This window comes from Vidua macroura, chromosome Z (assembly GCF_024509145.1).
Source record: "Vidua macroura isolate BioBank_ID:100142 chromosome Z, ASM2450914v1, whole genome shotgun sequence".
NCBI classification, from domain to species: Eukaryota; Metazoa; Chordata; class Aves; order Passeriformes; family Viduidae; genus Vidua; species Vidua macroura.
In genome coordinates this window covers 67,940,898-67,966,127 of record NC_071611.1, presented here as the reverse complement: position 1 = coordinate 67,966,127, position 25,230 = coordinate 67,940,898, and the positions used below count along the sequence as shown (strand labels likewise).

General features: G+C 45.1%; 1 protein-coding gene across 1 annotated transcript; it reads left to right on the top strand.

The window, feature by feature from the left end:
• The first annotated feature begins 18,885 nt into the window (after window positions 1-18,885).
• Window positions 18,886-22,742, top strand: PGAP4 (post-GPI attachment to proteins GalNAc transferase 4). Its single transcript, XM_054002779.1, has 2 exons — window positions 18,886-18,917; window positions 19,361-22,742. The coding sequence occupies exon 2, from the start codon at window positions 19,461-19,463 to the stop codon at window positions 20,649-20,651; it is 1,191 nt and encodes a 396-aa protein (XP_053858754.1). The 5' UTR covers window positions 18,886-18,917; window positions 19,361-19,460; the 3' UTR covers window positions 20,652-22,742.
• The last annotated feature ends 2,488 nt before the right edge of the window (window positions 22,743-25,230 follow it).

The window sequence follows — 25,230 nt, the reverse complement described above, 5'->3', positions numbered from 1 at the left end:
ATAAAAACAGGACAAAAAGAATTTGGAAAATCAAAGTGAGGACAATAAAAGACAATTAAAAGCAAAGAATTACAGATATCTGTATGCTCTTGGGCACTAAGCCACAAAAGCATACCTCATTAACAAAGGATTAACCCTTCAAACCCAATATGCCTGTTGCATATTCATGTATTTCATACATGATTCACAAATTCTTTCCAAACAAAGGGTATTTTCTGGTTATTGTCAACTTCCTCCCTCATCTTGTAAATCAGTGTTTTGGCTCCTTGAAGTCTGGAAGAAGTCTGGTTCTTCCTGATAAGGAGGCAATAATTCTTCTTTTGAAATTTTGGTGTCTTGTTGCTGTTATTTTTATGCAAAGAATTTCTTGATGATCTTATCCATTCCTTGAGCTTAAAAAAAGTTTCTTACATCGCATAGTTTCTATTTTAATATTATCTTAGAGCCTAAAACTATATTTACCACACTACTTAAAAGGATTAATACAGCACTACAAAAATTAATACATAATTAATAATTTAATTAACAAAACTTTCCAACATAACATGTATAGTATTCATTTTGATATTTGTGAAAAGCCAATCACATAATATGCATTTTTCACACACCTAAGTAAAGTGCACCACCCCCCAAGTGAAACAAGCCAGCCTGGACAGAACTGTAATGGGCCAATGAAGCACCTTAAACTTTCATGCAAATGAAGGATCCAAAAAGAAACAAATCCAAAGAGACAAAAAACAGGATAAAAAGGGGCATCTGGCCCACTGAATTCGTGCTGCTCCACCTGGAACATTGAGGACATGGCTGTTCAAGAAGACCCAGTGCCAGCACCGCGGCATCCTCAACGGGAATGCTCCTGCTCGGCCTGCGGGCCCCCTTGCTTTAGGCCTTTTTATTATAATAAATGCTGAAATCACTTTTAGTACCAGGAGTGTGATCCCATTTTTAACTGTACTATATCAAAATAATTTACTAAAGCCAATAATAGTGAAAGTCAATAACTACATAAATTATTCATAACAATCAGTCAATAAATGTTTTCTGAATATGGGACTGTGAAGGCAGCGGACTTGGATGGGCGTCCTGGTTGGGAATGGGAGGAAATTCAGGGAAGTGAAGCAAAGCTTTTTTTGTAACTGACAGTCTGTTGAACCACTGAGAAGCTGGACACGCCTCTGTGAAACACGCATGTTAAAGACAAAAAAACCCGGGAACTGTCTCTTCCGTGAGGAGAGGGAGGGTGAGGAGGTGGAGGGCCCTTGCCCCCGTCTTGGCCAGGCCGGGCCGGGCGGTCCTGCCGCGAGCCAGGCCCCTTTCCCCCTTCCCGGCCACCCGCCGGTCGCCTCATCGGCTCCGCTCTGGCCAGGCCAGGTCTCAGCAGCTGCCGGGCAGGAAGGCAGGGGAGGCTGGGCTGCAGAGCCCTGGCCGGAGCAGGGCTGGCCACAGCTGTGAAGATCTTCCGCCAGATCCCCTTCCCCAGCACGGCTGAGACCAGAGCCGCCTGCAGCCCGTATGAAAAACCAAAGACCAACCAGGAGGCCGATCCTGACTCATCCCAACCGCAGCTCCCCGACACAAGTTGCCGGCGGGTCAGGTAGGCCTTAGGCATGATGTTAATGCTCTCAGTGCTTCAATCCTCCCTCGAGTGAGAGAAAAGAACAAGATGCAAGCATGTAAAGGAACAGCATGAAGACATCAAGGTCAGCGAGGAAGGAGTTAAGTCCCAGATGGGAGAGGTGAGGAGATGCCTTGTTTTTGGAGCTGAAGTCCTCTTGTAAGCTATGGAGAAAAGACTATTTTTTTTTCCTTATAACACATGAAACTATGGGGAGATGAAAGCGTTCAAATTGTTATCAAGCAAAGGCCTCCATGCTAAGATAAGCAGATGTTGAAATAGCTGTGATCCCATGAGGAGTTTGAACAGAGAAAGAGAGTAGAGTAATCCTGTGCTTCCCAGAGAAGAAGATTTCTGTTCCCATGGATGAAGATGATTTTAGAGATAGATAATGAGAACTTTTTGCCTTTGAACAGCTCATCTTTAAAACAATACCCGATAAGTTGACATGGCCCATCAACAAGCTGTGGGAAGGCTAGTAGAAATGGGAAGGATTTCACGATGGCAGGGTTCCCCGGGCAGCTGTTACTCGTGATGAAATTGAGAGCCACGAGAGAGTTGTTTTTCCCTCTTGTGGAGAAGTCTCCATAACATTAACAAGAGGGACTTGTCTCCCTCAGTGAACTGAAGAAAGACTATTGTAGAGGTGGTAAACTGTCTGGAAATTTTAGGTTTGGTTTCTTTACAGTGCCAGTGGGAAAGAAAAGATTGTGGGGGGAGGAGAAGTGTTCTGAAGGGTTTGTTTTGATTCTTAACTTTTTTCCCTCTAGTTACTTTTAGTAAAATTTTCTTTATACGCTTTTAAAGTTCTGAGCCTGCTATGCCTTTCTCCTAATCCTATGTCACAGCAGGAAGTGAGTGTATTGGTGATTGGCCAGCACCAAACCCACCACATTCTTTGGTGCATTGGCCAGAAAAATCTCAAAATTTGGGAAATTGTAAATTGGCAAACCAAAACCACTACAACAGGGAAACTCATTTTCCAGGGGGATCTTTCAAGGGATTATGGCTGCTTTGAGATTTCAGTGGGACCTCCATACCCCCTGGCACCCTGAGAATTCAGGTCAGGTAGAAAGGATGAATGGAGGAATAAACACCCTTTGAAGCTGGTGATAGAAATGAAGATGCTTTGGCAAGAATAAGAGCCAAAGCTGTGGGAATATTCAATGTTATAGACAAATAATGAGATGATTGGCTCTCGCAATTAAGGGATGACTATTGTGTGAATATGAAAGCTTTAGTGATGTATAGTTATGTTATTATAGTTTAAATGTTCTCTGTTCTCCCCATAATTCCCTTTCCCCCCCCTCTGCAGTGTTGCCATCAGACAGTCTGGGTTGTCTAGGACAGCTAAAAAGAAGGCATGCACATGTGCCCCTTCCATGGGGCAGTTGGGAATGGAAAAGCTTGTTGCTTAGGGGGGGCGGCATGACAACACCTGACCTCCAATCAAGTTACAAGAAAGCAATTTCCACCAATAAACAGCAAAGAACTGACTGACAGTCTTTGGGAGGAGCCAGGGTTGGCTGATGCAACCCCCAGGGGTATAAAAGACTGAGCATCCATCTTGAAGGTGAACCCGCCACATGGTACCCACGAGGGCCATTGCCAGTGCTGTGAAATTTTCCTGATGTAGTCCTTTTGTTGTATTTTTGTTAAGGTTTAATAGACCTTTTAAATTTTCAAAATGAACAGTTGTTTTTCACAGTGAGCCAGTGAGCTGTTGCAGCTTTGTGAGCAAGTGTGAGAGCAGATGGGACAGAGCGTCGCTATTGGACACAAAATGAGTACACAGAAGCTTGGTAAGTTCAAAAGAGAAAAAGACCCTGTTTTATTCAAACATCTGGTATTTATAGAATTCCAAAGGTGACCGTGGATTGGAGGATGGAATTACCACCTCTCCAACCACACTGGTCCAAAGATTAATCAATCATTTCTCTCCACCCACAGAGAAATATGTAACCTATTCTATTTATAAATGAAATTGTGTGGGAACTCTGACTCTCAAATATGTAAACATTGTCAGAAGGCTAAAGAAGTTTTATGAGAACTTTAAAACTTTCAAAAGAACTATAAAAGAAAATGCTTTTAAAAACCAGGGCAACAACAGAGAAGCTGACCAGCTTGGCTGAAATCTGTTTTTACACAATACTGTCTAAAAATAATAAATACCTACATAATAATAATAATAAATACCTACCTACAGCGTTTCTTTACAGCTGGGATATCGATTTCTTGGGGTCGGGATTGAAGGCACTTGAGACGGTATTTCATGTTCAGACTCAGGTGTTTATTATTTCTTATCTATGTTACAGTCTCACAGCCGTGAGTTCAGCAGCTTTTTCATTAGCAAGGCACAAAATGGCTAACTAACTTGTTACAAGGTCTTTTAAAACTAAACTATCCAATTTAGAAATGACACCTAGATTATTTTCCCTTTTAACCCAATAACTGATCCCCCAAAACACGCAATGCGGACTTTTCGGTCCAATACCAAAACATCACCCAAACCCATAAAGAAGAAGGTAAAGAAGAACAACCTGCCTCTGCCCTAAAACTTCCATCTTGCTTCATATTTATTTCCATATTCTAAAATCCCAAACTCTTTAAGTTTTCCACACTGTGATATTACACACTTCTAACCAACTATACACCCATAATCCCAGTGCTATTAATCAATTTTAGAAGCCTGTTCCATGACCTCAGGTCAAATGCAGTGTTCTCTTATGGGTCTGTGGCTTTAAGCACAGAAAGTTTAAAATTCTCAGCATCCAGGATTCCAACACTGGGGAGCACTTACCTAAGTCAGAAATGGTTGATAAATGATTGATTCTTAGTGCAGTCAGTTGTTCACCAAAATGTTTGAAACCAAAAGGTACTTTCATGCTTCATAAAATGGGCTCCAAATGAGAGTTTCCAGTCAGCACACCTTTCAGCTCTTGTGTTTTTCTTGCCCTTTCTTTATATTTGTTTTTTCTGTCCTCTGCATATTTTTGTGTCAGGTGTATAACCCATGAAGAATAGATTTATGTCTGCTCTGCAAAGTTCTAACTGAAATGGGGACAGCCACAACATTTTATTTAGTTTCGTGCCGGTGTCTTTTATCTCTGTGCACCTTGGCATTTCCTCCATTTCCTGCAGAGCACTCCTACTCTCGTACATTCAGTTCCATATCTGTCTTAATCACCACACTTTAGACAAGCATTCAAACCGACTTTGAAGCCACTTTTTTATGCAGCACATAGCACAGGCCAAAGTGTTTGGGGAGGCCCTAAAACGGGACTTAAAAGGGCAAGTTCTAGCTGCAGCTGGATTGCAATGCTAAAAAAGAAATGGCTATCCTGCAGGTTACATGTGGATTTTCCACACAGCCTGCAAACACAGCCTGCAAACCTAAAACTGAGGCTCTTGTTTCCCTCCAGTAGCAAAAATGTTCTGCTTTCCTCAGTGTTGTTTGTAGATTAACTGTCACCTCCTTGTGAATTGTGCAGAGACAACACAGCAGATGAGAATACAAGAAAATACAAGAAAAAATCTGAGCGGTAAGGAGAGAAAGAGAAGGATTAATAATACTGGTATTAATACTTGAGATACTTTTGTGAGGAACACTTGAGATACTTTTGTGAAGAAAGTGGGAGAGCCAAGGAATCTAAAGCCAGTCCAGAGGAACTGCAGTGAAAGTCTTGCAGCAATTTGCAATTACTTAGTCTACCAGGAATGTGACAAATACAGCTGCTTTTTCCTGAACCTCACAGTCCTTCACTTGCAATTGCTACAGGAGAGAGTTGAGCACTTTACAAAATTAGTTGGTTAAGAATTGGAGTGACTGAAGCAGAGTGTTTCTTGGAAAGGATGTGCACATGTTCTTAGCATAAGCAGAGGGGAGCCTGGTATGAAGAAAACCACCAGAGACCTGGATATGAACTGAATAAAAAAGTTGTGTAAGAAACTGCCTAGAAAGGAGACAATTTTGAGCTTGCAGTGTTGGTATGCTCAGGCTGTGGCCACAAAAGGACACTTGGATGGACTGAATCTCCTGTGAACAAGAAGTGCACAGCCTTGTGACCAGGGTTGTGCTGAGCATCACCCATTACCTGTTCCAAACCTCTCTTCCAAATTAAAAGGACCTACAAAACCTCAAATATTGTCTCTCCCTCAAACTGTAAGAGGTGTAGCATCCATCAATTTGCTATGAAAGCCCAACAACACGTGGGTGTGAAATGCATCCTCTTTGGTAAGGTGGGAGGTGGAGAGACAGCATTGTGAACTATTCACTTATTACCCAGATGTGTCTGCAGATATAAAGGTAAATTTGGAGCTTTGGCACACCGAGGACAGTACCTAAAATTATCTTTGATCCAGCAGAACTGTGCTGCTTCCAGGAGGAAAGGCCCTATGGGAGATGGTCTGGGAGCTGATCTCAGAAGGCTCTGCCCTGGAGGGCAGAGGGAAATCCTCCCTTTTGTGAAAAGATTTGTGTGCCTGGAGTCTGCTGAGGAAGTAGCAGAGCACAGATTCATCCCAAAGGTGGGAACAGAAGAGCTTTGGCCAATCAGCTCCAGGTACTGTCAGTGGCAAATGAAGAAAGGGATTGCAGGTTGCACACTCAAGGAAAGAGGTTGGACAAATGGGCCCAAGAACACAAGAAGCAGCCAACCTAAGACTATAAGGTGGAAAAGTGACATCTTCAGGCAACCAGTGACTGGGCAAAGCAAAATAGTACCCAAAAAGCTTACAAAAAGCTTAACTGCTCCAAAAGAGAACCAGATTCCAAATTCAGTGGAGCAAAGCCCTGTGCATCAATATTTTTGTGGTAAAGGTGCATTTTTGTGTCAGCACACAAATCAGCCTTTCATTTCCTAGGTTGTTAACTGGAACCACAGCAGTTACTTTGTGATAATGCAGTGCCAGGCACCACAGGAGAGCAGGTATGAAACACAGCCCTCAGTGTGTCCTGTGGCAGCTGGCACATCTGTTCAGTGCCTTCTAGATCAGATCACAGAGGTGAAATAAAGGAAGGAAAAGTCTCAGAAAAAAAAAAAAAAAAAAAAAGGAAAAAATAGAAAATGCATATTAGTGGAAAATACTTCCAAATAGAAGTACCAGACCAGTCATATGTGTGTACAGGTCTTTGACTTCAAAGCAAATGTAGCTCTCTTCCTAAAAACAATTACAATAGATAAATAAATAGGATGAAAGGCTTGTACTGAGCTTCTTAACCCCCTTCATTTCCTCATATACTGGCTACAGACAAGGTGATTCTATTTTCTTCTGCTATTTTGATCATTGGTGCTTTGAAGCAAAAACAGAAACACCAGTGTCTTAAAAGACATCCCTTTCTTAATGGTAAGAGTCTAGTTGTGCAAGAGGTATTTTCATGTTGTCAAAGTGCAATAAGCAGTAACAAGATTAATTTTAAAAGCTGACCTTTGAAGCGCAAAGCTTCAGCCCCTGCTCAAAATTTTGTCCTTGAGGTTTGTTCTGGTGTCCCCTCCTCTAGGCATGACTTTATCCTCACCTCATTGTAAGGTAAGGATAAAGCACATCATTGTAGTTAAGGTTGTGCTCTGAAAATAGGATAAATTTTGGTTTTCCTCTCAGGTGTTGTGAAGTAGCCCATGTTGTTGCTGTGGGCATTAAATGGAATGAAGGGTTGTGCTAGGTACACATTAATTAGGGCCAACAGTGGAACTGTATTTGATAAGATCAGGTACTTTAATGACCTAATGATATCCACCCAGTGCAGTGTACATCGGATCACAGAGAAATGTATCACTCCACAGCATCCTTGATCTAGCCAACAATTACTGTTTATGTTATTTAGGATGTTGTAATTCTCTCGACAGACAAGCTGACTAAAGAAAATGAACACACACAAAGCTGTAGCCAATGCCCTGAGTTCTTGCTTTTCCATTGAAAGAAATGGCACTACTTTTTTTTCTATTACTGTTATTTTTAGTAATATTATTATTATTAGAATTTGATGGGTATTCTTTCCTAAGTAGCATAGTAGGGTACTTATGACTCACATCTGGGAAGAGTGACACTGATCATATTTTGCCCAGGTGTAGGAAAGAAATTCCATTGTCACCTGACCAGAAGGGACTTGGATAGAAATATTTCAGTTGCTTATATATGCTGCACAAAAATTCTCACTTACTTCTGTTTTATCATGTTCCTTCCCTAGTTGTCTTCTCCTGTAGAGAAACACTTGATGCAAATGGAGAATATGTGTGTGAATTGAAGGAGCTCTCTCACTCCACTGACACCCAGAACATCCTGGCAGGCAATCTAAAAAAGACAGAATGAAAGATTCCAGTCAGTGAGAAACTCAGGCTGGGAAGTCTCAGCAGGGATTATTAACAATTGCCTTGCTGCCTCACTGCCCAGCTGCCATAGTGATCATCAGGAGAAATGAAAATCCAGGAAATGGAGCACTGTCTTCTTCGCTTTCCTTCACTCACTCTCACTTTTTTTTCCCCCTGGCATCACACCTGGTGTTGCTGGAACCACCTTAATTTGCTGTCTATGCAGAGGATTCCTGTGTATAAATGGTTCTGGAAAAAGTGATACGAAGAGTTTCCTGAAAAGGAGCTTATCTCTACTATACATAGTTAATTTAATTGAAGTAGATGCACTTGAATTTTAAAGAGATAGTCTTCAGAAATGACTTTGTAACCTAGTAAGCTCTTTACTGGCACATTAAGAGACCAGAAAAAGAAAGTGAGCTTGGTTTTGTGAGCTTTTTTTTTTTTTTTTTTTTTTGGTGAGCTGAAAATATTAATTACTCATAAGCAGTGAAAATTACAGAATTTGCAGAATAAATTCTAGAGAAATCACTTGCATCTTTATACTAGCCAACGTAACTCCTGTCATTATAGCAGTTTTTCCTTCTAGATCCTGGACTAGTCACAGACTTTTATGTATTTCTTCAAGTAAGGCAGGAGCCCCTACTTGGCTTCCCAGGACTTGTCTAAACTTATATATTAAAAGAAAAATAAATTAACCTGAATGAATTAAAAATCTAAACTAGGAGTAAAGTATTTGAGTCTCTGTGTTATGTTCACTATTACATGAAATGAAAAAAGTTAACAAAACACCATTCAGCTAAACTGAATTAAAAAACCTCTTAAAGGTCAAATAGTGCTGCCCCTTAGAGATTTGAAGCTGTTTTGAAATAGTTATATTTGATACAATTTTCCTGAGAGTGTTTGTGGAGTTAAAACTGCATACAAGACTTTCCTAGATAGGCCACTTCTCTCATGCCAGCATCTGACCTTTAGTTCCAGAAGTGCTTACTTAAAATTTGCAGTGAGAGAGAGCAGAGAAATTGCTAACACTCTGTGCCTCTGACAGAGTGCAGAGTTTATTAGTGAAAAGTGCCCAGTGACCATACAAAATTATTTTACTCCATTTTTCAAGAGAAAGTAAAAGTTTTCCAGCAGTCCCTGGGGGAGAATTCCTCCTGACTCTCAGTTTAGAAATCTTCTGGTTTGCCTTTTCACCTCATTTTCGTTTTTTAGCATAGCATCTTTTTTTAGCACAAAATAACCTGTTCCAGGCCATTCTTCTATGTTGCAAGATAAAGCAAGTAACTGAGAGCCAATGTATTTTAACAGATATTTTGAAGAGGCACTAGACTTTATGTCTGAATTAAAATGTTTGTCCCTTTCTTAGAAATACTCTGTGGTCTGCAAGAGTCAGAACATTGGAGCAAGATAGGAAGGAGGTTGGATCACCAGAGCATATGCCACTAAATTGACCAAGGTGCGTCCAGTTCTCCGAGTGTCACCAGGCTTGCAGTATTTCTGCAGTTCCATCATCATTTAACACATTTTTATGTTGGCTCACTCTGGTGTTCTTTTAGCTATGAACAGCCTTTTCTAATGGTTTGTTTGGAGAAGCTAAAGAAGCATAGAAAAAGGGTGGTGTGGTGGGGAGGGGTGCCCAATAGTCTCTAAAGTGAAATAGACTACAGTGACTGTGTTTCTGTCATCTTCAGATGTATGCAGCTTGGGTAGAAGAGATTACAGGAACAGGATTTAATAATTCATCTGCAAGATGAATTAGCTATTGATAAGAGCCTGAAAAGTCTGGCTGTGGTTGTATAGAGGAGACTTTGCAGAGGGAAGACTTGGGGAATACATGAAGGGTGGTTAGTCCTGAAAAGAACCAAAACCAAATGCACAGGGGAAGAAAATTATTTTAAAAGTTAACTTTTGAGTTGAACAGCAGATACCTACAAGGAGAACATACCCATTGTGCAGCTGACAGTACAGGAATAACCAGGCAATCATCTGGTATCTGTATGTAAAGGAATAGTGCTGTCACTACAGAACTTCTGTGTTTGTGGAAGAGGTACAGCTTTTGCAGGGTAGGTACATACTAGCACAACAAGTTATACATTATTCATTCCTCCTGCTTGAATGCAGTGGCTTTGGATTTTTTCCTAAGGAGACCAGCCTTACAAAACTTCTTTTCCTATGTCTCTTTTTTTTTTTTTTTCCTGTCTTTTCACAGCTTCCTCCTTGTCCCTGTTACACTCACTTCTCAAATTTCATTGCAACTGGCTGAAGGAGGTAAGCCCCAAATATGAGTTTGCTGCTACTTCAGGCAGTGCCTTGCAGAGCAGAGCTGAGTGTGTCCATCCTGCTGAGTAGAACCTTGGGACACCCCAAACAGGAAGCTGTTTGATTTGTTGGCTGAATAATCAGCACAAGCAGCTCAAAATCAACTGGAATGTGCATACCCTCGTGCGCTTGCCTTCTGGTAAAAAAACAAAAGGCAGTAGAAGGAAAGTCAAGGAATCAGGAGGGGACAGGGAGCACGAGGCAGGAGTAAAGATAATTTGACAGTGATGCATAGGGCACAAATAACACAACTCAGAGGACACTGGGCTTTTCAGTTCAGCCCTGCCTGCACATTGAGCAAGTGTCTAAACACCACCTGCCTGCCTTGTCCTGCCTCTGACACTCATGCTTATGAAAAGCAGGAGCTGTACCTGATCTCAGGCAAAGCAAAAGAAAATATTATTCCCATTTCCCTGCACAAACGCTTAGTGCCATCAGCGCTGTTACAGTGGATGGCAGAGGGGAAAGGTGCTTCAGCAATGGAAAACACTGGGATCTGAATGATTGGGCTGAACCTTCACTACCTGGATAAATTCTCATCCCAAGATTTTTTTCTGATCATAGTTTTAAAGTCCTGTCCTGTTATTGTACAGGCTGAATAATTTAATAAGTAATTATTTCTTCTGAGCATTTCAGGTTGCAGTTAGGTTACTGCAAGAGCAGTTGAGTCCCCAAATGTTCATCTCTGCTTTCTAAAGCCCTCCCAGCTGTGCTGACAATGCCATGTTTTGTGGGGAGAACTAAAGGGACAAAGTGACCCAACTAACACATAACCCACCAGAAGAGAAAGTTCATTTTTCAGCTCCATCAGTCTCTCTTATGCTCATGCACAGCGGGAAACAGCACCATGACAAGAGTGGATGAATAGTCAGGAATTACAGGCTTCCACTGTCATTGTGTGCCACTGCCCCAAAATCACTTCAGACTCTTCTCCCTCAGTCTTTTGGGTCTACCAGAAGCTGTTTTAAAGAAATAATTGTTTAAGGATGAAAGTCAAGTGTGCCGTGAAAAGCATGCAAGTGAGCAGAGAGGAAGTTGTGAAGATTACACAGAAGTCACACAAAATTACAATGACCTAAATATTTATTCCCAAAGATAAGGCCTTTGGGCCCATTTTTTTTTCTTTTAAATGTATTACCCCTAGTAATAAATTCTGCTGGCTAAAACATCCAAAATATAATCCTGCTCAATAGTCACTCTCTCACATGCACACTGACACAGAAGTGGGGAAAAAAACATTTTTTGTTTCTTAAAATTTCTGCAACTCTTATCCTGGAAAGAACATAATAACAGACCTCCTAGGAATGTATAAGCTTTTTCCCACCTCCAGTACTCTTACATACCCTTTTTTCTCTGCTCTGTTCCAGAATCTGCTGTGTTTTCAGTGCATCAACTTTTGGAGGCATGAGAGCATTTAAGTGGAAGGTAGAGTCTAAATCACTGTCATTAAAAACAGAAAAAAAGGCAGAGGTGGTCAGCAAAGAGAGATTTGGGAAAGCAAATCACCTGAGAAACTATCATTTCTTTATTTTTTTGAGAGAGTAACATGTATCTTAGTAAGCTGAAGCTTCCAGCATGCCTAACCCGTTTCTAGGAAATCACTACAGGAACCCAACTGTGGTGCTTGAATGTGTTGTTTATTTTGGGCATTACTGTTCCTCTGGCTTTCCCCCCTTCTTCCATGTTGACTCTGCAATAAAAAGCCCTAGGTGTGGGACAGCAGAAGGAAGACTAAGGATCACAGGCATGCAAAACTGATTTCTTTTGTTCATCATGCTTATAAGAGGGAATAATAGAAATTACTTTGTTAAAATTATAAACATATATCATGCTAGAAGCTTCTGATTACAGGACTGGACACTAGCAAAATTCTAGCTGTGCTCAACAGAACATGGTATTTTACTGAAAGGGCCTAAGGGATTTTTTTTCTTGGTAGGTTTTTTTTTTTTTTTTCTTTCCCCAAGATTCTTCTAAACTGTAAGAGAAGTCTGAGCCTGAAAGCAGTTTAGCCCAAATACATGCACTTGCGTTTTCTGGAGCTGCAAGCACAAACCCAAGGAATTCCTACAATAACAGACAGTAAACTTTCTCTGAAGCATCTTTCAGGTAACCATTTAATTAGGTATTATGGTCACAGGGCTGAAGGATGTGGGTGTGTAAGAACAGGGAAGTGGAACACAGAGAAAAGCACTGGTGGGTGGGAGGGAGGGGGAGTAAACCAGTCAGAGGCAAGTCTTGGGGCAGTTTGATGAAATGTTTGAATCCTGAACAGTGTGATATAAATCTTTGTGTAGCTGATGAGCCTCCCCACTTCAGCCAGTACACCTGTGAAGACTTCACTGCAGACTGAAAAAGCTTTTACCTGTCAGGGGTAACATGCATATAAAGAACCTGCTGGTGACTCTTGGCACTTTCTGCTCGAATTTGCAGGGCCCCGGTGATCCTCTCCCCTCCTGGAAGTGAGGCGAGGGGTCCGGAGGGTCCAACAGGTCCCACTGGGGGAGGGCAGTGCCCCAGAGGCGCGGGAGCTGGCGGGGACACCCGGCAGAAGTGACATCGGGCAGAGGGGACACCCGGCAAAAGTGACACCCGCCAGAAGTGACACCCACGAAAGGTGACACGCGGCCGAGGTGACACCGGGCAGATGTGACACCCTGACTGGGGAGGACTGGGGGAGCTACGTTGTCCCTGCGGTTGTCCCGCCGCTCCTGAAGGAGCGTTCGGGGACCGCAAAGCAGGAATGAGGAGCTCTGACTGCGCAGCCGCTTCGCCCCGGGCGTCCTCCTGGGGCTCGGGATTTACTCCTGAACCTGGTTCCAGGGACCGGTCCCCTCCCCGGTGTGCGGTGACCCCCTCCGGCCATCTCCCCTTCCCCTCCTTCCTTGAGCATCCCTGTGCTGGCGGAGTCACATGTTTCGTCTTTGATGCCTTTAATCCCACCCTCAGCGCCCGAGAGGGAGGAGAGAAATTCGCGGAAGAGAAGTGAGCCACACGCCGAGAGCAGGATCCTGGCGGGAGCGGAGCTGCGGGAGGGAGGGAGGCGGGAGCGGCCGTGCGGGGCTGCCCAGCGGATCGGGTAAATCTCCCGCGCGGATCGGGTAAATGGCCCACTGGGATCGGGCTGTCCCGGAGGGATGCTTCCCCTTCCCCTGTGGGAGATAAGGGGGCGGGCGGTGCACCGAGGCTGGGGCAACGGGGAAAAGGGGGCCAGGAAGTTATGGCTGATGAGCAGCCACAACTGCTCATCAGAGCTGGGCTTGGCTGCTCCCGAGCCAGCAGGGAGGTGGAAACCCTCCAGGGATCGAGGAGATGTTTCTGTGCTTGCTCCGGGGATGTGCCTGTACACGGTGACGAGCGAGGACAAGTAGCCGGAGCCTGGCCGCGCCTCAAGAAACGGCCCCTCCCTTAGGGGAGGTGAGTGGAACTCTTGAGGGAACAGGGAAAAGCCAGCCAGTGCTTGGTGCCCTGTGCTTGGTGCTACCCAGAGGAGCCCTCGCCCTAGGCAGAAGCGTGGCCGGAATCTCTCTAGTCGGAAATCCGGGCAAGGAGCTGAGGACTGGGCACACTGAAATGCCCTCTGTGCGTGTCCTGCAAGGAGGGCAGAGAGTGGAGGTGGGATCAGCTTTTCTTATCTAACGCCTTCTCCTCTTTGACCATCCCCACTGAGGTAACTGCTATTAATCCCGGTGCTTTACGGGTCACCTTGTGCTACCTGGCAGCTCTCCCAAGGGGAACGAGGAGCAACTAAGAAACCCAATGGCCGAAGTCGCTGACATTTAAAATCAAAGGCTGTTGAGGAAATCTGCAGTTGTGCTGTGATGCAGCAAAACATGAAACGATGCTGATGTGCACTACAGGTTCCTGGACTGGCTTCTCTCCTGCAGTCACTGAGAAAATAATTTATGTACAACCATTAGGGCACATCAGGTTCAGCAAGCATTTGCAGGAGGAACACCCTCCTGCACATGTGAAACCTGCTGATTTCTTATCTGTCCAACAAGGGCATTACTAATTTTACCACAGGTTATTTTTCAGCTCCTGCATTTACCTCATTTTCTCCCCTTGGGGCTCAAGCAGATCATCAGGATCCCCCAGAACCAGGGCACTCCATTCACCACGCTTTCCTGTGCAGGATAAACACTCTGGTTCATTCGTTGTGGGGGGAGGGGAGGAAGAGGGTGGATATTCCTCAGGCACAAGTGCTAAATACAGAGAAATCAGTAGTTTAACAATAGTAGAGTCTCTTCAAGAAGGAATGCTTTTTATCAATATGACAAAACATTTTTGTTTCAGAGGTTTGAATCACAATACTCTGGTTGTTGTCTTGTACAGTTTTGCATTTTGATTGTTACATAGACCTGTCCCAGCTGGAAATTTACAGCTTTGTCATCAAAGGCCTTTGTTCACAAATGTTCTATTTCCTTATTCCTCTACTTTATTCTTCACAGTCATAAACAACAGTAAAGCTACAACATCTGCAGTGTTAGCAGCCATCACCGCATTTGTTTCCTTTTCTCTCCCTCTCCCTCCATTCTTATATCTACAACTCTACTGGCACAGGTGAATTTTTAAGAGAATTCATCATTGTGGGGATAACAAAAAGGTTTTATTAATATTTAGATTATAATCAAATTATATTTATTTAAAAATTGCAAATTGTGATTAAGGAATAATTCAATTATAATTTAACAGTGATTTAACAATGATTTAACAATAATTAATAATTAAGCTGTAATGAATGGTAATTAATTGAACCATGTTTTAGTTTCTGATTTCAACAATGATTTAAACCATGATTAGACTCTGCTACTTACTACACTTCTATACCTAAAGCTATAGCTGGATATAGAAATGTCATGAACATACAATATACACTTACGCAAAATGTAAAATGTGTTACGTCACTGTAGATACCAGGTGCTGGGTAAGGGGATCACAGCCTGCAGGAGTGTCCTTGAGCAATGTCCCAGCTCATGGGGAGATCTCCACCCGGCCACACAGGAGAGCTCTTTGGGCTCGCAGGGGCCACAGGAATCTACAGCCCACAGGGAGTGATTGAGGTAGCCAACACCTCTTTTGTATAGGTGCAGGGGTGTAGCTGTAGCAGGTCCAGTTTTGTCTAATCCTGGCTCAGGCTGGTACCTTTAGCTCCTGTAAAACATGGCCTAGACACCTGAATTCCTAGGAAGACAGGCCTGGCACAGTCACAGAATGGGACAGCTTGGAAGGGACCACAGTGGGTCATCTGGTCCCACCTCCCTTCTCCAGCAGGGTCATTCCAGGGCCCATTGCATAGGATTGTGCCCAGGTTCTGAAATGTCTTCAGTGAGGGAGACTCTACAGCCCCTCTAGGCAATCTGTTCAGTGCCCAGTCATTGCACGGGGAAGATGTTCTTCCTTACATTCAGGTGGAGCTTCCCAGACATCAGCTCCTGCCTGTTCCTCCTGTCCCACTGCTGGAACCCATGTCCATCCCTCATCCATCCTCCAGGCCCCTCCCCCAGCTTCTCCCTGGAGACACTGACAGACATGGATCCGGTCCCCTTTCAGCCATCTCTTCTCGAGGCTGAGCAGCCCTAGGTCCCTCAGCCTCTCCTCATATGAGAGATGCTCAGATCCCTTGTCATCTGGAGCACAGGCAGCTTTTTCTCCAGCCTTTCCAGTCAAAGGGAATGGGGTTTAAAATCTGGCAAACCAACAAATGGTCACAGGATTGGTGCCACAGCCAGGGGTGCAGCTTGGACCGTAGGATGTACTAGCAGAAACCTGTTGGGACTGCTGGGGTCCTTCTGAGGACAGAGAGGGAATTTCAGTGACAAGCTCACCAAGTTGGTGAGGGCTTTAATTTAAAGCTGCTGTGGGAGGGGAACTTCAAGCCTTTCAGTGTGAAGTCAGGGCTAGCAAGAGAGGCCCAGAACACGGGGAGGGATCACAGGTCAGCAGGAGAGCACCTGAATGGCAGGACAAAGGAATTCCAGCCACTCCTTTGCCTTCTTCAGAGTCCAACTTACCTGCCTCTGTGCAAAGGCATGGGGAATGAACACGGGGAGCTGGAGTCACGGGCACACCTGCAGGGCTGCCAGCTCCTTGGCATCATGGCAGTGTGCTGGGGCAGCTCCTGTGACTGCACTGGTGGAATGGAAGGATACACAGTCTTTAGCAAGGGCAAGTGGGGGAGGTGAGGAGGGGTCACCCTTTATGTCAGTGACCAGCTGGAGTGAATGGAGCTCTGCCCAGGAATGGATGAGGAGCTGTCCAACAGATGATGAATCAGGACAGGGACGGGTGACTTTATTGTGGGGGTTTGCTACAGGCCACCGCAGTGGGATGGATGGGTCCCTCTATAGACATCCCTCTATAGACAGATTGACTCTTGTGATCACAAGCCCTGGTTCTCTTGGGGCACCTCAACCCCCTGTCACACCTATCAAAATCACAGATAGCTCTCCAAAGTCATTGCCTTAAGTCTCTGTGTTTAGCTATTACCTTGCAGAACTTTTCTCAGGTTGTTCCTCATTCCCATTTCATCTGATCTGACTGCTGAGTAGCTACAGAGGGAGCATTGCTTTCCCATGGGATTGCCCTGCAGGGAGGCAGCCAGGTGAAATGGGCTCCGTTCCAGTTTATGTGACAGAGGAAAATTAATATACATGAGAAACAAGACAAAAGTTGGGGAAATAAGTGAAATTAATATATATTGAGTTCACAGCCTCTTTCACTGGTGGCATAGTCTTATTCTCTTCATTCAAACAAAACAGTCAAAGTGTCATTCACCTGCCACAGCTGTGTGGCTTGTTTCTTAGTTCAGTAGCTTTCAAACTGTGCATCACTTACAGGCCCTGAGGAATGGCAGATCAAAACAGACAGCAGTGCCTTCAATTTCTATCTCATGCACCACATAACTTCTCCTAAGGGCCAAGTCCTCTGCCCCTCTCTAGCCACTTCTCTTATACTTCAAGCTGTCATTAATCTGTTAACTGACAGTGTTACATCTTTAGTACACAGACCATAAGAAATAAAAGTTCTAATTAGGGGAGCTGAGAACTTAAGTGCAGCAGCCCTGATCTTTGCCTGGTTTATCTGATGATAAGATGATAGATGCTACTCATCATTTATGAACAACAAAAGAACAATTGCTTTCAGCAGTGCTTGAGGAGGTGAGAGATATATTTGGTACCTGCCAGTAAAATGCAATCAAATAACAACTACTGGTATCTTACCATTAAGGTTCCTCTGAATGTTTTTAGCAGCACAGCTCTTGCTGGGATGGTTTGTATTTTCTAGGGAGCCCAACTCCCACTTTGGCATGGAAGTGCAACAGTCAGATCTGTGGGTGCTTGGCTTCTGCTGTTGTCAAGGGGGGCCTGACACACTGCAGAAATACTATCTGGCACCTGACCTACTAAAAGCTGTCAGAAAACAAGAGGAATTGCAGATGAGAAAAGCTGGCCATCTGGCCCAGTAGTAGGGATCAGCTCACGGCAGAGACCTCAGGTTTTGGAATATTTGAGGATATGTGTACATTCCCTGTCACCATGGCTTTATGTTACAGGAGATCTCTATGGCTCCTTGGGAAGCTTCCATCGGCTTTCTCAGATTCGAGCAGGATGTTTGTCACAGCACCACAAAGGCCCTGTCTCTGCCAGAGAGGAATCATCAGCAGAGGGTCTGGTCCTGAGCTGGCAGCTCTTCTGCGTGGTGTTAGGCTGGGGTGTAGAAAAGCTTTTCACACAAAGGTTTCAGCTTGGGTGCTGCTATAGGATCAAAAGTGTAAAGGACCACTTGTGTGAGCACCGTTACTCCCACCACTGCTATGGCCCTGTTGGGACTGTGACAGCCCATGACACTTCCATGACATTTTCCGAGAGCCTGCCTTTGTTTCCCTCTTTCATCCTTTTGTAGAGAGATGACTCTATGGCTCTGACCAAATGACTTCATCCAGCTGTTTTTATGTTAGGAAAGAAATGGCTTTTCCCACTGACACTGAGAAGAAGTGTAGATAGGCCAAAAGGAGTAATTTAATATTGTAATTGTACAGGAAGAGTTGAGTCTTTGTCTCATGGTGCAGGAAGGAGAAGGCAAATGGTCTCTCTTATATTCCTATTTAGGAATCTAAAATGTTGCAGTTCTGAAAGATGTAGGAAATGTTTTTTCCAGGAACAATCCAGCAGATTAAAAGCAAGATTAGTGACGTAAGAGAATTCATGTGAACAGTCTAATTGCCCTGTTTTTTGTGTAAGCTTCTGAAAGCAAGCTAGGCTGTGAGGTGTTCAGGTGTTCAGGGCAGCCAGAGAAACAGAACAGAAAAGCCAAAATACAGCAAAATTTAACTTGTGTGAAGGTGAATGTTTGCTTAAAGTGTGTGTGTGTGTATGTGTGTACAAAAATATTATATATTTATAGGAATGTTTCAGTTTAAAATTCAAGGCATATACTTCTAAATTGCATTCTTTTAAATAAGAAGTAGGAGTCAATGGCTTAATTACAACATGTTAATGTTGCTGTGCCCATGTATTTCACAGGGTCTAGTGAGGAAGAGACATCTGAGAGAAACAGACACAGACATTATCTTTAGCATACACAGGCCCATGCTTCACACTCTAGGGAAGAGTGAAAAAAAACACATTTCGAAGTGTGAGCAGCAGGAGGGAAGCATGTGTGCCTCCAAAGAGGTAAAAGTTTGTCTCTCCAATATATGCTAGACTAAGATACAAGAGATCTGGCTTTGCTTCATGTCTGTGATCTAAACATTATTATCTCACTGTCACCAGACAGGAGTACCTAAGTTCTGTGCCTTTAACAGAAAGGGATTTCTACACATCCTACATCCACCTTGCCTGTTGTTACATGTTTGAAGCACAGTAACAAACACACAAAATCCTTTTGAACTCGGTTAGATCAGAGCTTCTATGTGCTAAAAAGGCCTTAGAGGTCTTTTGCTGGAAAATAAGTTTGGCTCATCTGTCCTCAATCTCCCAGGACTATTCTGTGATGCCTCCACCATAAGGGTTCCACAGAGGCCTTGCATTTTAGCTTACTCAGAGACTAGTCCCCTGCTTTCTATTTTCTCTGTCAGTTCCTGTTTCAGTAACCATCCTTTTTTCTTCCTTTCTAGGCTTGGACAACCTATGCAGGTTTGGCAGCAATGGCCCCAGTGGTATCCTGCAGTCCCGGGAGAAGGATGCATTGGAAGTGAAGGATTGAGGGCATGAGCAATGCAGGAGTGCCCTCTTTCTGCAGCAGTTAAGTTACACCGAGCCTGGCAGCTCTGTGGGAAGTGGTGCCGTTGGTCCAGCCCTTTCATCCATCTCCTCACCCTGACTGTGGTGACTTTTGGTGTGTTGGCACCTTTGATCTGCCACCGGTTCCTCCACTCTTACTTCTACCTGCGGCGCTGGCACCTGAACCCCATGAGCAGGGAGTTCCTGGAGCAGAACCAGCAGGAGGGCCAGCATGCCCTCCATTATTTTGAGAAGATGCAGATGCCAAACGCCTCTGAGGCCTCTGGCAGTGACACCTTCCAGCCCTTGCTGCTGATCACCATTATCACTGTGCAGAGGCGCAATGATTTCCACTACGTCTTGCAAGTGGCCTCCTACTTCCACCGCCTCCTCCAGAAATGTGGGGAGCATTGCCAGAGCCACCGCATGCTCCTCTGTAACGTGGAGTCAGACCCCAGCAGCCATCAGGATGTCAGGCTGCTGAGCAGACTCTTTCCTATGGTCAGTCGTGACAGAACTGGAGAGAATCCTGACCCCAGCCTGAACCAGTTTGAGAAGGAGAAGCAGGACTACGTCTTCTGCCTGGAGCAGTCACTGTTGGTGTACAACCCAGAGTACGTCCTCCTTGTGGAAGATGATGCTGTGCCAGAGGAGGAGATATTTTCTGTCTTGCAGCACCTCTTCTTGGCCCGGTTCTCCAAGCCCTACCTCAGAGATGCTCTCTACTTCAAGCTGTACCACCCCGAGAGGCTCCAGCGCTACTTCAACCCCGAGCCCATGAGGATCCTGGAGTGGCTGGGCCTGGGCATGTTCCTGGGGCCGGTGCTGAGCTGTGCGTACTGCTGGGCCGCGGGGCGGGCTGGCCCCAGCTGGTGCCTGGTGGCGTTCTTTGCCCTGTACAGCATGGCCCTGTCAGAGCTGGTGGGGCGGCACTACGGGCTGGAGCTGCGCCGCCTGCACCCAGCGCTCTACAACGTGGTGCCGGCCAGCGAGTGCTGCACGCCCGCCATGCTCTTCCCGGCTGCCTCCGCCCGCCGGGCCTCGGGATACCTGCGGGGGCTGCGCTGCCGCCGGGGCTTCGCCAAGGACACGGCCCTCTACTCGCTGCTGCGGGGCGAGGGTGAGAACGCCTTCGTGGTGGAGCCCAACCTGGTGAGGCACGTGGGGATGTACTCCAGCCTCTGACTGAACAGCGACCCAAAACTGCTGTGAGCTGCTCCTGCCCTGCCGCACAAAAAACGCCCAGGGCACTTGCCATGGGGCAGAGGGACAGTGTGCAAACTCGGATTCTGTGCTGCTTGCACTGGGCATCCCATGTCTCCACACGGGCAAAGAATAACTCTCTCTAAAAGTACAAGTTTTCTTAAAAAATCAACTTTTGTTCATGGAGACCCTATTTAATAAGAACCTGGAACTAATCACCATGCACCACCTGGGAGGGGAGTAGAGGATTCCAGCTCACTCTCCTTAGCCATTCCCAAAGAAATGCTCTCACACCAACATGCACAGCTTTCCTGCCTACTCTCCTGGACAGTGGTTACAAAAATCCTCACCTTAGGGCAGCAGAAATGTTGGACAAAGTGAATGTTTTTTGAAGTTTAAGCTAATGAGGAGGGGAAGGCCTTATTTCCGCATTCTTACTAAGGTCTCATCTCTGACCTGTCTCTGTTCCAAAGCTGTGGTTTTGAGCAGACCCTTCAAAAGCAGAAGTGGTTTGCAGGAGCTTTCCCGCACATTCTGCCTAGATACTTTAAAATTATGAAGTGTTTCTAATTACTGTCTCCTTCTCTGCACCTCCACCATTCCCACTTCTTTTGCTTTGACCACAGGCTCTTAAAAACAAAACCTCTGCTGCTTCATTAAAGGTCACCTCTCAGAGTAGGGATAGGAAAACAGAATCACAGCCACTGGTGTCGCACAGATGGGTCACAAATGCACATTTTCATTGATACATGACACACATTGTACACAATGATTGCTGTGTTGGTTGGGATCATTGCTCATACTAGATCCATTAAAAGAGGTCTTGTCAGCCACTGAGTGAACTTAGACATTCAACATGAATTTACCTTGATTTTCCCTCAGCACAGAGGCAAAGGAAAGATTAGATCAGGTGCTGTTGTTGTGCAGGATCCTTGCTCATTCTGGGGCTGTAATTCACACCTCAGCTGAAGTGGTTCATTCACTGCTCCTGGCAGACAGCAAAATACCTGTGGGAAACAAAGACAGCTGTTCACATGAGCAAGCAACAACAGCACAGCACATCAAGGGGCCACTCTGACCATGACCATGTCTCCTGGTTGTTAGGCATCTGGGATAGGTACTTTGCACCAGGGCTGTGGGCACAGTTAGGTAAAACCTTGCAGATGACAAGAGACCTCATACTGAATGATACCAGGCAAAACCTGGGTATATCTGATGAAAAGCCCACTTTGGCTTTAGTTAGCTTTGAATCAAATTCACCTTGAGGTGGCATTTGGTTGAACTATTTTTAAAACCATATTCCTTGCTTTGGAATGAACCAAGAAAATATTTTTTGTTGAGTTTAATCAGTGGGAGTTGTTTAGTTTTTTCTTTTTGGTAATGGCTGGGCTCTGCTTTGAATTGTCTTCTTCCAGCTCTCTCCCAGGTGATTTATGCCTTAAGCTCTTAACAAGTCTGATTGTAGGTGAGAAATACCTAAAGCTTTTGAGAGATGAAACCAAAGAAAATGGCAACCCTCCCTCTGTCAGCACGGTGGGTATCAGTTACACAACACAGATGCATGGTGCAGGTTAGCTGAGAAACAACATCACAGCAGTGCTTTGTTCTCCAGTAATCAGCTCGATACCTTCAGAACATCTTTGGAAATTAGAGTGAGTAAAAACTGCTTGTTGGTTCCATGCCATTCCAAAGGCAAGGCCTTTAGGCCTCCTGGCAGAGGACACCAGGAAAATGGCACAGGCAAAACCACATTTTGTTCCCAGCCACTAAAAGCCCTGGAGATGCCAGGGTAGTCACACAGTGGCAGGTGGGCAAATCTCTCCTCTGGATTTACTGCAGTGGGTTTTGGGTGTCAGGATTTGAGTGTCACTGTGTATTTATTCCACCAAGTGCTTGCAAATACAACTGTATCTTCTGTATCTTCAGCTATGAATGTTTCAGTGCTTGCTCTTCTCTCTTTTATATCTTTGTACTGTACAAATCCAGGACTGTGCTCTGTTCTTTCCATTCACACTCATTCTTGCAAAGAAAATCTCACAGCAAGAAATGGGACAAGCAATGGAAAAAAGAGAAGGAAAGGGAAAGGAAAGGAAAGGGAAAGGAAAGGAAAGGGAAAGGAAAGGAAAGGGAAAGGAAAGGGAAAGGAAAGGGAAGGAAAGGGAAGGGAAGGAAAGGGAAGGGAAGTTCAGGGAAGTTCAGGGAAGTTCAGGGAAGGGAAGGGGAAGGGGAAGGGGAAGGGGAAGGGGAAGGGGAAGGGGAAGGGGAAGGGGAAGGGGAGGAAAGGGGAAGGGAAGGAAAGGGGAAGGGAAGGGGAAGGGAAGGGGAAGGGGAAGGGGAAGGGGAAGGGGAAGGGGAGGGGGAAGGGGAAGGGGAAGGGGAGGGGAGGGAAGGGGAAGGGAAGGGGGAGGGAAGGGGGAGGGAAGAGGGAAGGGAAGAGGGAAGGGAAGAGGGAAGGGAAGAGGGAAGGGAAGAGGGAAGGGAAGGGGGAAGGGAAGGGAAGGGAAGGGAAGGGAAGGGAAGGGAAGGGAAGGGAAGGGAAGGGAAGGGAAGGGAAGGGAAGGGAAGGGAAGGGAAGGGAAGGGAAGGGAAGGGAAGGGAAGGGAAGGGAAGGGAAGGGAAGGGAAGGGAAGGGAAGGGAAGGGAAGGGAAGAGGGAAGGGAAGGGAAGGGAAGGGAAGGGAAGGGAAGGGAAGGGAAGGGAAGGGAAGGGAAGGGAAGAGGGAAGGGAAGAGGGAAGGGAAGGGAAGGGAAGGGAAGGGAAGGGAAGGGAAGGGAAGGGAAGGGAAGGGAAGGGAAGGGAAGGGAAGGGAAGGGAAGGGAAGGGAAGGGAAGGGAAGGGAAGGGAAGGGAAGGGAAGGGAAGGGAAGGGAAGGGAAGGGAAGGGAAGGGAAGGGAAGGGAAGGGAAGGGAAGGGAAGGAAAGGAAAGGAAAGGAAAGGAAAGGAAAGGAAAGGAAAGGAAAGGAAAGGAAAGGAAAGGAAAGGAAAGGAAAGGAAAGGAAAGGAAAGGAAAGGAAAGGAAAGGAAAGGAAAGGAAAGGAAAGGAAAGGAAAGGAAAGGAAAAGGAAAGGAAAGGAAAGGAAAGGAAAAGGAGAAAAAAGCTGTATCCAGTTAATAAATGTTTTGGTCCGAGGAAATGATTTATCCATTTGTCTCAGTTATTTTCCTGTTTGTCCAGTACTACTTAACTTGACATTTCAAAAGTCCAGGAGAGGTCAATAATTTCACTGAACCTTGTAGCTGAAAATTGAGAACATGAATTTGAGGCATCCTTTCTAAACTAGAAGACAATTTTCATGGCATAAGAGGAGACAGAATTTGACTGTGAGACCAAACAATTTGACTGTGTGCAGAGGGCCCAGGGCTTGAACTTGCCAGTGTGAGAGTTTCAGATAAACCAGCTGAGCACAAACTCCTTTGTGCAAGAAGCAGGTTAATAAATTTGTTATGTCCTTCTGGGACAATTTCCTAAAGTGCTCAACTCATCTTCACACAGAGGTGCTGCTTTGCTGAGCCTGCAGGGAGCTGTTCTGAGTTACTCAGGTACTTGCACAGTGCGCTGTCCAAGACTGAGCACCAAGATGTTTCCTATTACCATCCGAGTAGCAGTTGCATCTGGACAGTTTTCCTTATCTCCTGTTAATGGGCCCATCAATGTCTCGCCTCATGACTCAGAGATAACACTCTCCAAGAGCCAGTTCTGTTTAACAGGTGATTAAGAACACACCTTGTGACTCAAAATAACATCAGCCCATTGTGAGATGCTCCGCCCAGGGGCAGAAGCTAGGCATTCCCACCTGGATAAATCCAGGAATTTCTAGACAGAAAGGCAGCCTTTCCACAGGTTTCCAAGAAGACACAGCAGCCACATCTGCCACTCCAAGAGGACTGCAGCCACTCCAATTTGGACTGCTACCAGCACGCTGGCCAAAGCGGGTGTCAGGTTGTATTCTGACTTTGCCAGTGGTCTTCCTTTTGTATCATTGTGTGTATTTTTGTCTTTTGTTTTCCCTTTTCCCAATAAATTGTATTTCTGACTTGGAGCCTCTCACTGGTTTTGCTTTCAAACCAGAACACCTGCCAAGGGGGTATCCCAGGAAAGAGCTCCTGCTGCTGCCTTCCAATCTTCCAGAAGCAGATTGAGTCTTGTTTCTCTTTTCTGTGCTCCATGTTTTAGTAGAAATAAGAAGTCAGAGAAGTGCACACCACCCTCAAAACAGAGAATGGGAGGCTACACGACTTAATTCCTGTTGGATTTTGTTCTGCAGTTCAGGCTAAAAATGCAGTATTCAAACACCCAAAAGCCTTTTCCCCTGTCTTTTCTCTGAGGGGAATGGAGCTGAGTTGTTCCATCTCAGACTACAGAAGTTCAAAGCATGGTATTAGGTCCCTGAAATGTGGCCTTAAGAGCTTGGCTTCTTTCAGTTTAAAACAAGCTTGGTGACTATTTTTGAAACAAACAGTATGGATTTGCTTGGGTGTTGGTTCATTCCCAATAGTTTGGAGACTTCTTCAATGCAGCAGCTGCTGCTTGCACAAGAGGAGTCTTTCTTGATGGGTCATC